Raw genomic sequence first — 13,863 nt, forward strand, 5'->3', positions numbered from 1 at the left:
GCTTCCAATAAACTAATCATGACATTTGTCTTTCCGCACCCCGAAGGACCGCAGATCACTGCTCTAATTGATGCTGGAAATAAAGGCCCATGCCTCCCCACTACTTCTGATTTTAGAAAATCGTGATTATCTACGTTTAAATGTTGAGGCTGCTTTATAAACATCATTATTAGTCGCTGGTTCTAGTTATACTAACAGTTCATGGCTAATCACCGAGTAAGAAAGGGGTTGATTAACACTTTAATAAACAAATTACCAGTAGAACTTCATATTCCCGGATATCAGTACTGCGGCCCTGGAACAAAGTTGGAACAGCGTTTAGCTCGCGGTGATTCTGGAATAAATCCGTTGGATGCTGCATGTAAACAACACGATATCGCGTACGGTCAATTCAAAGACTTAGAGCATCGCCATCAAGCTGACAAGGACCTTCAAAACCAAGCTTGGAGTCGCGTAAAATCGAAAGATTCGAGTTTTGGAGAAAAAACTGCCGCTTTAGCCGTAGCCGCCGCGATGAAAGTTAAAAGGAAGCTAGGAATGGGAGTTGCGCAACGCAAGAAGAAAGAAAGAAAAATGAAGCATAAGAGTTGCTCGTTTAGAGGAGGAGTTCTATCGCATGCTCGAAATTCAATAAGGCGGATGAAAGATGCAAGCATAAAGAAACTTGTCGATGTGAGTTTGGCCGCGGCAAAGAAAGCGGTTAAAGTAGCGGGCGGTAAAAAGAAGGTGCGAGTGCCGAGAGTTATTCCTATACCTAAAATTGGCGGCTTTCTTCCTTTCCTTATACCGCTATTTGCGGGCCTTTCGGCTGCCGGTGCACTAGCCGGTGGAGCAAGTGGGATAGCTAAAGCGGTTAACGAAGCATCTGCAGCTAAGAAGCAATTGGAAGAGAGTCAACGTCATAATGCCACAATGGAGGCTGTAGCGTTGGGCAATAAAAGCGGTGGAGCACTCTACCTTAAGCCATATAAGAAGGGTTACGCCTTATATTTGAAACCTTTTCCAAAAAACGACTAAACTTGCCGCGGAAAGCATTAACCAATTTCGATCTGCATAAATACGCTAAAAATGTACCGTTCTTTATAGGAGTATTCATGCGCAACACATTACCTCAAAAGCCCCATTTTAACGAATGCGCTATTGTGAACCTGGATGATAGCCAGGGAAGAGGTACTCATTGGGTTGCTTTCAAGAAACGCGGCAGGAAAGCGGTTTACTATGATAGTTTTGGAGACTTAGGCCCTCCAAATGAAATAGTTAAATACTTAAAAGGTTGTAAGATTGTTTATAATTATGATAGAGAGCAAAACTATAACACATTTATATGTGGACACTTGTGTTCTTTCTGTATAATAAATAATTTACATCTAAAACGCTAGTTTTCATTTCTACCTATCAATCATGTCTCGAACGTTCACGCTAACGGGTGTAGGAAACGTGCTCAGTACTACGTATTTCCCACCAATAGAGCTTGACTCGAGTTTCCAATATGGCTTGGGATTGGTGGGATTTTACGGATGCAATTCTATACGAAATATATTCGAAGGTAATAATAAATTTTATTATACATCGAACGATGCAAAGGAACAAGAGATTACAATTCCAAGTGGAGCATATGAAATTGAAGAGATCAATAGGTATTTGCAGAAATATATTAACCAACCAAACGACTCGATGGATTTTATCTTAAGACCCAACAATAATACCTTAAAGTGCGAAATGGAAACCAAACACAATGTTGATTTTACCAAGACGGGTTCTATTGGGCGCATGCTCGGATTCTCGCCATCTATTTACAAAGGAGGTATGGTTCACGAGTCCGACTTGGATGTGCAAATAGTCAACGCCACAAATATACATGTTGAGTGCAATTTAACCGGAGGAGCGTATCGGAATAGTGAAAAATCTCACACCATTTTTGAATTCGACGTGCACGTTGAACCAGGCTATCGTATGGTCAAGGAACCCACCAGCATTATATATTTACCCGTACTTACCCATCAAATTGATAACATTACCTTGCGATTGCTTGACCAAGAAGGTAAACTAGTGGACTTTGGTGAAGAAAAAGTGACTATTAGATTGGAATTGAAAAAATATGGGCCTTAAAATCTTTTACAAGAGCGGATCTTCACTCAGTCAGGCTTCGCGTACAGACGAGCAAACATCGTCGGGTGCATTAACTGAAAACGACGTAAAGTTTCTGGAATATCTTGGTTACAAAGTACTCCGAAAATATGGAAGAAGCGCTGAAAAATCTCTTCAGTAGCGTAAAGTATGAGGATATGATTGTGGAATGCGATCGGCGAACCTACCATCCTTACTCGACGAATGCTTATGGTAACTCGGACGAAATCAATCTTGTAATTCAAAAGGCGGATCTTATCACGGCCACCTACGATAGCGTGATCTACTTGGAGGGAACGCTTATACTTCATCGGAAGCGAAGCAGTTCGAGTTGACCAACAATGCTCCACTATTTCTCTTCGATGAAATTAGATTTACGCTGGGAGATCAAGTGATAGAAATCGTGAGATTACCCGGAATAAACAGCGCAATCAAGGGATTTTGTTCCTATACAACGGACCAAAGTAATTGTTTATCACAAGCAGGATGGAGTCCCCGCAATAAACCTCTGCAACTCCTAAACGCCAACAAGACAGCCTTCTGTGCATCTATACCGCTAAAACATGTGCTAGGATTCGCGGAAGGGTATAAAAAACCATTAGTCAACATACGACAAGAACTAACATTAATTCGCTCAAAAACCGATGAAGACTGTTATAAAAGCGAAGCGGAGGTGAAAATTAGCCTTAGTAAAGTAACCTGGAAGGTTCCATACGTAATTCCTAACGATTCCATGAAGCTGTCTATATACAGTAGAATTGATAAAAATGTTCCGATCCAAGTAGCATTTCACGCTAGAGATTTATATGCGTATCCAGCATTGCCATCAACCCGCTCTTTGGTATGGCCGGTAAAAAGTAGCACCGGTTTTCAACGACCTCAATGGCTTCTGGTGGCCTTTCAGACTAAGAAACGAAACCAAAAAGGAGAGAATGCATCGCAGTTCGATCATTTAGGCGTCGAAAATATAAAAGCGAACATCAACAACAGAAGATACCCGTATGAGCAGCAGAATCTCTCCTTCGCGGACAACAAGTATATAGATGCCTACGAAGAATATCTAAACTTTCGGACGCAATACTACGATTCTGAAAGTAGTTCTCTTCTCAGTTACGAGGAGTTTAAGAAACAACCAATATTCGTAATCAACTGTACTCGTCACAATGAAAGTATTCATAATGTGGTTATCGACTTGAAACTGGAAGTTGAAACATCTGAAGCATTTGCAGCCGACACCTCCGCTTACTGTATAATTTTGCATGATGTTTTAATTGAATACGAGCCATTTATTAATATAGTACGTAAAATTTAATTTGCATAATTATGCGATTTTAATGTAGCTATTGCGAAAATATATAATACATTTTGAAAATGGTGCTTTTCTTTTCCCTATGTATATATAAACAACAAACTTATCACCAAACTATTTTATTGTTTCTCCTTTAGCATTTTCTCGGTTACATCTTTTACAAATCTTTGAGGGTGAATATTTACAATTTCTGCTAAAAATGAAAAATCTCTTAAACATGAGTGTGCAACCAACTTTTTTAGTAACTTAAGATTTTGGCAGAAAAATTTTCCTCTTGACAAAATGTTTTGTTCATCGAACAGACCGTCCTTGCAAAGATCATCCGCTACTTCATCCGCAAAGTCCTGATAGTACCAGTACGTCGAATAATCGCTTAGAAAATCCAATTTTTGATGTACAAAATGTACAGCGGAGAGGAAACGATTTACGGCTTCTTCGGTTAGCACTATGGAATTGAATCCTTGACTTATTCTTATACCCCTACTACCATTTTCACAGTCAGCCAACGTAATTTTTATACCGTACCCTACGAACACTTCATGTTCCAACTGGTCGGTACTTTTAAGCATGAGTCGAATGTTGTGCTCGGTTTTAATAGCGGAAATATCGCTCCATTCGGAAATATTAAAATGCAAACAACTTTCTCGGAGTGGAGGGCAAAATATCTGCACCACTGGCTCGAAACTATTCCTCAATGAATTTCCCACTTCTAGCAAAGTTGAGCAATCGAGAAACATGGACCATGTTGATATTAAATCTTCTGCTCCTACAAGAAACAACGGGCTTAATTAGTAGGGTCATAATTATTTTCACCATGATCATATTACCTGTATGTGCCTCGACTATCTTCGGGGAGGGATTATCGACCCAAGTAAGGTTAATATTTGGATCATCATTCCATAAATCATCCATAATGTCTGCTATTCTCGTAACTAATGAATTTTAATGTAAATGTTGTTTGCTTTTATACGCTAATTTGTAGGTATACCGCTTTAGCACTAAATTCGTAATACGCGGTTCGGGGGCTCATCATACTTAGGGGTCGTTCCCTTATTTCAAGGACATTGACCGAAGCATAAATACAAAGAATGTAATATTAGAATAATGCGTCTAAAAATAAAAATAAAGCATAAAGAAGATAAGATTTTTCGCACACGATTTAAGCGTCTTATCATAGCTGCTATAAATAAACACTATTGCGAGATTGCAGCTTCCCATCCTAATTATAATAACAAACAACGAAAATCGAATACGATGTAAGAAACATTGGAACCAGCCGTGGCAGCGCACTCACATCGATGGACCCGCTCCGCTAATGATTTATTGTAATGATTGTATTTCGTCAAAGCATATTCGAAAACCAATGTCATATTAGAATGTAATATTAGAATAATGCGTCTAAAAATAAAGCATAAAGAAGATAAGCTCATTTCCTTTCTAGTTAGCAATATGAATAATTATTTTTCGCACACGAGCGTCGTACGTATTATTTTATCATTTTAACGCGCTTCCCCGCCAAATAGTCCCTAGCCCCTATCGGCGACACACCCCCGCGTTATACCCTTCTACAACTCGCAAACATCTCAACGCTCTCCGTAGCGTTGTGTGGCTTGTGAGCTTATACGGCCTACTAGGGGCATCTACCGCTCCTACTGCTACCCCATACGATTTACCCTCTACGTCCCTGCAATCGCGCTCCCCCCACATTCTAACAATACTTGAACTGCTAAACGTTCATATCTCAAAGCCTCGCTTAGCTCAGATGGTTAAGGCGGCAGATTCGTAATTCACGTATCGTGGGTTCGATTCCCAACGCAGATTGAAAAAAAAAAATTTTTGTCTATAGCAATCACGTGACCGATGAGGCGGGTCCAAAATAACATCCAAGATGCATAGGGGGGCGTGCTCGTCTCTGATTGGCTGTGACGTCACGAGCTCGTCTCTGATTGGTGTGACGTCACTTCCTGCGCCAGAACATACATAGGTATTGGTGTGACGTCACTTCCTGCGCCAGAACATACATTGGTCATCTACTTTTTATCGAAGGCAATATCCTTCATATCGCTTCTTGGTTACCGATGAAGTTGCTTTGGTATTAGTTAAAGATATTGTAGCTGTTCTTCCTGCTCCTTTGATAGATAAACGCCCGAGATTTTTAAATATGGTATACTTCAATGTAGATTTGCAGGAGTACAGCTTATTGTAACTGTCTGCTTAGTTTATATTTTGATAAATATAGGTTTATTTCACATTTTTTGTTCAGTTTTGCTATTAAAAATATACTGTCCAATGTATCCCACTGTGAGGGGTAAGATTGGACACATGCAGACATGCACGTTTGATTTTTTTTAAAAAAGCAACAAAAAGAATTTTGGTTTTGTATATGATCCAAAACATAGCTTAATAATGTACCAATCACCAGCCTGCCTTAGAACAGAAATTTTACCCCTACAAAAAATTAAAAAAATTAAATACGAAAAAGTGTCCAGACTATCCCCGCTCTCCCTATACAATCAAGTACATTTGAAGAAACTTGAATATTTATAGGTTAAGTTTACGCGCCAAAATCAAGGTTATATTTATAAAATTATGACAGTAAAGAAGGAGGTTGGGCATCAAAAACCAAAAGCGCATGCCTTAAAAATTATTTCTCATAAATTATATCTTTTGCATAAACCGTTGTCTTGTGTTAATTTAATTTAATTTTTAAATTAGTTTTAAATTAATTCTTAAATTTTTTGCATAAACCCACCTTTAGTCTTGTACGTTCAGTCTCTAAATTTATTTGAGAAATTTCGCTAATTTTTGACAACAGCAGTTGCTCCGGTCACGATATTTGACATGGAATTTAACGCTACATTCAATTTATTAGCAACATTCTCGGTTCGTCTAATCAATTCTAATTGAGACAGTGTCTCATTTGCAGGGATACGGACATCCTCTAAGACATTTATGCGATTCATATTGTTGTTTTCCATTCCATGCGATCTCTCTTCAGGGTGTAGATCGTCCACTCCTCTCATAAAGTTATCGTATTCTTCTTCACTCTCACTCTCGTAATCAACAAGTTTTGTGCCTGATGATTTTAAACCAAAGTAATCGGTGCAATCAGCTTCAGACATCGAGTCTTGGTCACTCATCTATTTCGGGATTTTGAAACAAAAAAAATTGCATTAAATTTCTTAAGAACTCTTAAAATCTTAATACCAGACAATTAATAAAAAAATATTAAGTTTCGTGCTCCTGAATTATTCCAAACGCACAGCAATTCAGATTAATCCGAAACAGGAAATCGCACAGGATATCAGTACCACTCGTAATATGCACACCGACTTTTGGCATATGGCCTCACGCACTGCTATAAGACCGCTCTCAGTCAGCTGATCAAGCACATAATACGGGATACGGTCAACCCGAGTGAAATCCCTAGTCAAAAGTGCCTGATTTCACTTGAACGTCAAGTTACTATCATGCAAATTACCCCGAAAATAGAAATATTTCGAGAAAAATCTAAATGTAATCTACGCAATCTAAGCGTCTCTTAAGTTAACAATGTTAAAATTAATTTAACCTCTAAATTGGCAGCTCCCAAAACGATTTTGGGAAATCGCTTTTTGCGAGCGCCTAACCTTGAACTGAATGACCTCAACATCTGATTTAAGGCATTGTTCTAATTTATTCGCATTTACTCTAAACCTCGCTTATTAGGCGAATTCTTATACGATCTATGTAAATAAATATGGAAGTACTTAGTTACACTGCTAAAAAATTTCTTCACGCCAACACAAGCACAAAAAACACGCGGCTAATTTATGCAGCGCAGATGAAGCGTGCCCTGGGCCAATAACCTTTCGTTAAAAACACGTGAAAAATGCAGCACAAGTAAGCGTTTATTTTAATCTATTGTATCGCTACAAGAAAGGAACGGTCGGAAAACTCTATTCTCTAAGCCTGCGGCGTGCTCATGGCGTACATCTACAGAAAATTCCCCTCTGTTGGTGTCCCTGGCTAAGTTGGTTCCAACATCGCTCACCGCAGAGTTCAATTTAGCGCCTTAAATTTAAACTTAGCGAAGTATTCTTCACAGTTTTCTTAAGAATACTCTTGTTTTATACGGTCTAGGACAACTGGCCGCCGCCAACTGGCCACCGCCAACTGGCCGCCGCCAACTGGTCGCCGGGACAACTGGCCGCCGGGACAACTGGCCGCCGGGACAATTAGACTCGATACCTTGCCAATAGCCATATGATCAGCGTTGCCGCCTTTTCCTGATTGTAGTACATAGGTATATATAAAATAGGTATTAATAGTTGTATAAATAGATGTTTCGAACTCTTTTAGCACACATTCAATCAATTAGTCTAATATCAATCAACTCAAAATGTACATTGAAAGAGTTTTTTTTTATTTTTTCACATATTGACAATAAGAACGTATTTACAAAGTGGATATAATTATTGCGTATTTTACAATGTTTGTCACACAAGTATGTACATATATTACAACTAAATACAATTACTATTAATTAATTTGATAATTATGAGCAATGCCTCGTAAGTACTCAATTACATCTCGATTTTCGTAATCTCTAACGATTCTTAAAATACGTTCGTCGGCAGCTATGTATCTCCGATGTTTTTGGGGTGGAGCATGCCCAGCAACAAGCTGTTCGTAATAAATATCCCGATTAGCTTGAACTTTCCGTAACCCATCAATCAGTCTCCATATTGTAGGATGATCTATACCTAGCTCGATTTGTAAACGCCGATGGGCTGCTTCGGCATGATTGTTGGTACGATCTTGCAAGTTCAGCACTCTCGCATACATATTCCACATTTCATGTGGAAACATGGGTTCACGCCGTCCGTTTCCTCTGCGGTTCAAACGACCAACGTAGAAGTCCTCGAACCAATCCAATACAGGTATCAATTCCTCAGGTAAGATATCAGACAACTGATTTAATGCGTTTTCCATATCTTGCATTGGTACAAATGCTAAACCAACGATCATTTTTGCATGTAATGCGAACTCTGCGTCGTTGTTATAACGAGCAATCAAATGTGCTTCGTTCAAATGCTTTTTCATGTTTTTCGCTAGGTGGAAAAAACATCCTCGAATTTCAGTTTGCGGGAAGTTATTTTTCAGGCTTTTGAAAGCAGCTAGTTCAAAATCAGATGTAACTGATCTTGGATGTAATGCGGGTGCTAGCGTTTTTATTGTTTCGAATAAACAATCATAAGTTGCTCTTGATTTATTTGGCAACAGAGCAAAAAAAACAGGATGCACACCTCCATACCTCTTTGCTAGTATAACGTATACTTGGTGAAATAAATTCGGTGCAATTTTAAAAGTCCCGTCTACAAAATAGTCGTCACAATTTTCTAGAATTTGTAAATTTCTCTCTCTGCCAAAAATTAATATTCTCTGAGGTCCAGGGCCACTGTCGGAAAGTAAGAAATTCTCTATGTTGCCCGGTGTAGATTCGTAGATTCTATAACGTTCCGGAATTTGCAGATCTTCAAGAGTTGCTGGAGTTGCTGGTGCTTGGTTTATTTCATTTCGTTTTCTTCGCACCAGTTTTTTTAAAGCTCCTTGAGATGGAAGCGCTCCTTGGCAAGCCAAGCTGAGGTTTTGTGAGCATTCGCTGATTACCCAGCATTCACAGTGCCCTTTGCGCATCTCGACCATTTACAGACCGAATTGCAAACTTTCTTATTTATGAAGGTATATTATGTCGGTTCTTGTGTGTCTACAGCGCGTTTTTTAATTTTAGTAATTACTCGATCAGCCTCTGCTTTGGCTGCTGATGAATCATGTGTATGCACATTCAAAGTTTTTATAACAGCGCCGTTTCGAACATGAACTCGCGCTTTACACTGTCGTCTTCGGTCACATCGCCAAAACTCCGTTTCACCATCCGCTGATAATTTATCAAAAACGTAAATATACCCGTCACTATAAAACTTATCACGATTACGTTGAGATTGAATAGTCTCCATTTTCATACGAATACCTTAAATAGCCGTAGATGAACTGATTTGAAAATACTTTCGACATGATTTTATATTGCAAAGTAACTAATCATAAATATCTCATTAATTGACATTTCTATTGTAATTTACCTATTAATATGTATAGTCCAATTAGTGGAAATTTAACAAACAAGTAAATCTGCTTGCTTTTATATTAAAATCATCTAGTAATCAGAATGTAATTAGTGGAAATTAGCAAATAAATGCATTTCAATGACTTATATTGGAAATTACTTAGCATAAATGTCTCATTTGCGAGACTTTCTAAAATTAGTGGAAATGTAAGAAATAAATCTGCTTGCTTCTATATTGGAAATTCTAACTGCGTTTTGATTTTTGAGTTGACTAATATTTGACTAGTTGATTTATCAAGCGTTTATCCCTGCATTTAGGCAAAAGGTAGGTGGTGCGGGCGGTGGCCAGTTGTCCCGGCGGCCAGTTATCCCGGCGGCCAGTTATCCCGGCGGCCAGTTGTCCCGGCGGCCAGTTGTCCCGGCGGCCAGTTGGCGGCGGCTAGTTGGCCGCGGCCAGTTGGCGGCGGCCAGTTGGGTCATCCCGTGTTTTATATTTTACATGAAATAAAGTACTTGATATTAATTTCAGTATTCAATACTACTACAATTTTTACAGAAATTAAAGGGGCAATGTGTACATAATGTTGAGTCTTTTCTGAATAGCATTATTTTCAATATTAATATCTGCAATATTTACAGCATTGTTCTCCCTTTCACCTTCCAATTCTTCTTGAATATTTACGTACTCATTTGGCAAATCGTTGTTCATAATGCATGCATTATGTAGTATAGCAGCAGTAACCACAAATAATGAAATTAGGTCTAATCTTACTGTTTCTACAAACTTTAATCTATACGAAACCTGCCTTTTAAATAAGCGAACGCATTTTCAATCTCAACTCGATTAGCACTTAATTTCTTATTAAAATTTATTTTCGCCGGTGTCAAATTACCAAAATTTTTAAACCCAAACTATAAGATTAGTTGATAATTTATATGCAACCCAGCTAACACATTGACGTTGACATTGGGTCATCTTTATGCTGAGTACGTCAGTATGCCCAATAGATGCCGTCATGCCGTCGATGGTTAAAAAAACTTTTAAGAGGTTCTAGATTACCGCTTCAACAGGTAGCTAGGCGAATAATAGAAGGAACCCGTAATGTATCATTAACGTTTAAATCACGTGAAAACCTACTTTCACTACAGCACTGTTTAGGTCCATTGGTAGATCTGGTTGAATGTGAGCAATTTAAAAAATTTTATTGGGCAGAAAAAGATTGTATTTTTACCAGTCATCTGCATTCTGTTAAAGATTCGTACTGCATGTCCTATGATAAAGTAGTGATTCAAATTCACAATGTTATTAAAATCGATAACGAAATATTTTTAATAGGAAAACACTTTTGCTCATATAGTTCTTTTTATACTTATCCAGTAAAATCATCTAACTTTGGAATATACCTTATTGATAATTTATCTGTTGAGTTAAGTAAGTGGCCTTTAAGATTAATTAGAATCAAATGTTTAGTTTTACCTTTACCGGAAAAGTATGTATCATTTCCTATGTCACATACAAATTTGTAATGTTTGTTTTTTTTTTTTGTAAAAATACCGACCTTATTTGCAAAATAAATGAATTGAGTTTTCATTGGAGTATTTTTTACCCTATAAGTAACGTAAATAAGACGCCTTTAAAAAACGTCAAAAATACGTCTAGGATATTTACAATGTGACGTGAAAAGTACGCGTGTGTATAAACGTCGAATAGACGTTATTTATGATACGTCATTGACACCTGTCACATTTCCGTTATTTTGACGTGATTGTTGACATCAACAATGCCGTAATAATGACGATAATTGTGGCGTGTTTTTGACGTTATTATGACGGCATGCTGTTAGCTGGGATCACCAACAAGATGAGAATTCTCATAAAACTGAACAGTAGTACCATCCTGAATACGTTCATACAAATCTGATTTAGTGAATAGATTAGAATCGTGTAGCGACCCAGGTTCTCCTGCATAAACATCAATAAATAATCGTTTGTGATTGCAAATGCCTTGCAATAAAATCGAATGGAACTTTTTTCTATTTACATAAGAATTAGAATGCTGTTTCGGTGCTAGAATTTTGATGTGACTCCCATCAATACACCCTACGATACCTAAAATTTAATTATCACCTTAAATCCAACACATATTTTATTAAGCAAATTACCAGGGAAATGGTTTCGTCTTTCAAAGAATTGCATTGTTGCTGTTGCTAAAGATTGACTCGCATAAGACGATTTGCTGTTCTACACAATACTTCCCAACAGGTTGACTTGCTTATATTAAATCGACACGCTACTGATCTAAATATCATGTACTGACGATGGGGCGTCAGTGAATGACGTGATTGGGCCGTTAATTACTAATGTAATTTGATGTGAGGTATAGTTAAACGAATGTGTAACCATCTTCTATTTATTCGTTGCTTGCAAACAATGCTTTAAAAAAAGGTGTTATGCTATAAAAATACAAATACAAGAGCTACACTACTAAATAATAAAGAATAATTAAGCGTCAACTTCTTCATAACTATGAATAATGGGAAATGATACTTTAACTCCTTGTCTGTAGCATTTGAAATGCTCTTCTTAACAGCATCTAAATCATCGATAAATTAGTGTTAAATCCTACCTTTACATGAAGATCTTACCAACGATTAAGCTCTTCACCAATAATGTGGAGAACGCTTGTTTTGTGGACCGCTGACCGTAAAAATTAAATTGTGACGCAACCGAATCAGATATCAGATTTTTTAATATTCTGTTAGTTTTAGATGTGATAGTATCACCACCGAGAGTAGTCAAATACGAACCCTAAAATCCTAATCATAAAAACTGAACTATTTCAACTGACAACTTACCAAAGCAGTATACTTTTCTCCATTATTAATTAAATAAGAATTAAACTCATGTAATTCCTGTCGAGTTTGAAGTGGTAGGGAGAATGGAATCTCTGGCATACCAAACGATGAAATGTTATTGGTATTTTTATTGTCTTGTTTTGCGATCCAAGACAAAATTTCGTCGTTTTGCTCTTTAACACGAGCCACTAAGGCAATAAGTTTATCTACAACTAAAACGTCCATTAGGAAAATAAATTTTGCAAATTCCACATTCAAACCTGTAACGGTTAATTGCTCCCGAGACTGCTCCGCTGCATTTCGATGATGTAAAGTGCTTTTTGACGTTTGAGGACTTTGGAAATTGTCGGTTTGATTAGTTGGTCGTTGCACCAATCTTGTCGATACCAAGTGTGAATGCCTTGGCGATTTCAATACGGCAGCTTCTATGATATCAAGATTAAATTACAGAAATGTATTAAAAAACGATACCTTTCCGAGATGTGACAGTAGGTCGCTTAATTGGTGGTGGTCTAGGTAAAGACTCTTCTTCCTCCTCGCAGTCTTCTTCTGAAGAACCAAACAACTTTCGGCTAGCTTTCTTACGCTTTTGACGACCAGTGTTTGCTGCCTCATCACACTCACTCTCTAAACTAGAAGTAAATTCCGCTTCCTTTAATGTTTGTCTTGCTTTTAAAATGTGATCTAAAATATCAAAGTTAATGCATGAAAAGCAGAAAACCAAGTTGATCACCAACCTGTCTGGTAAAATATTCTATCTACACTCCACAATGTCCATGAGCTTTCGACGTTTTCGCCGCAACGTAGAGCTTTATCGAATTTCTCCTGCTCTTGGAGGCCAATAAGCTTGTTTCTTTAGTGGCGTCAACCAAGATTTATGGACGGCGCCAATTCGCCCATTTTCGTCTCCAAATTCAACTATAACGTACGCCATAACTTACAATTAAAACCAAAACCTTGAACGGGTACAAAACTAAATATTGTATATAATAGAATAAAAATGACCGTACCTTTTTATTTATTACGAACACAACAAACAAACTCGAACACAACTCCGATCACGATGTGAAAGCCACAACACGGTGAAGGCTAAAAAACACCGCAACGCGCAGCCGCACGGCGTTCTAAGCATTGTTGTCTTACAAATATACAGCGTTGCCAGTAGAGTAATTTTGGCTTAAGTTTTAAGGATATTTACATCCGTACAAAATGATCTAATAATTCGCAGGGATATTTAGTAATTTAAACTCGTACTTTCAATGCCATAATTGCGCACGTGCCAGTCAAATATCTGAAGCTAAATAGGTTATAGGTGACTTTTAAATGACATCATCTGTACGTCATTTTATGACGTCATATATGCGTCAACATATTGTCGTCAATTTAACGTTCTGATTACGGCATGTGACGTCTTCGAAAAAAAAGGACGAAAAAATGTCGTCATATTGACGCCGTGCTCTACCTGG

The 13,863-nt window shown here is 37.8% G+C and overlaps 2 protein-coding genes across 2 annotated transcripts; one reads left to right on the forward strand and one right to left on the reverse strand.

Moving 5' to 3' along the window:
• Positions 1 to 2,237: 2,237 nt before the first annotated feature.
• LOC116163041 lies at positions 2,238 to 3,439 on the forward strand. The gene is made up of 2 exons (XM_031476871.1): positions 2,238 to 2,340; positions 2,421 to 3,439. Exons 1-2 carry the CDS (start codon positions 2,238 to 2,240, stop codon positions 3,437 to 3,439), a joined length of 1,122 nt encoding a protein of 373 aa, XP_031332731.1.
• A 116-nt stretch (positions 3,440 to 3,555) lies between these two features.
• Positions 3,556 to 4,648, reverse strand: LOC116163042. Its single transcript, XM_031476872.1, has 2 exons — positions 4,264 to 4,648; positions 3,556 to 4,202 (listed from the first exon to the last, which is right to left on the reverse strand). Exons 1-2 carry the CDS (start codon positions 4,346 to 4,348, stop codon positions 3,556 to 3,558), a joined length of 732 nt encoding a protein of 243 aa, XP_031332732.1. The 5' UTR covers positions 4,349 to 4,648.
• Between the last annotated feature and the right edge of the window lie 9,215 nt (positions 4,649 to 13,863).

The sequence above is a fragment of the Photinus pyralis genome, unplaced genomic scaffold (genome assembly GCF_008802855.1).
Source record: "Photinus pyralis isolate 1611_PpyrPB1 unplaced genomic scaffold, Ppyr1.3 Ppyr1.4_LG2, whole genome shotgun sequence".
NCBI lineage: Eukaryota > Metazoa > Arthropoda > Insecta > Coleoptera > Lampyridae > Photinus > Photinus pyralis.

What these genes read in the sequence shown, in the direction of transcription:
- LOC116163041 (XM_031476871.1), top strand. Translation starts at nt 2,238, where the DNA reads ATGGAAGAAGCGCTGAAAAATCTCTTCAGTAGCGTAAAGTATGAGGAT. An exon ending in TTACTCGACGAATGCTTATG is followed by an intron (nt 2,341 to 2,420) that starts GTAACTCGGACG and finishes ATCTACTTGGAG; the next exon opens with GGAACGCTTATACTTCATCG.
- LOC116163042 (XM_031476872.1), bottom strand. Translation starts at nt 4,348, where the DNA reads ATGGATGATTTATGGAATGATGATCCAAATATTAACCTTACTTGGGTC. An exon ending in GATAGTCGAGGCACATACAG is followed by an intron (nt 4,203 to 4,263) that starts GTAATATGATCA and finishes TGTTTCTTGTAG; the next exon opens with GAGCAGAAGATTTAATATCA.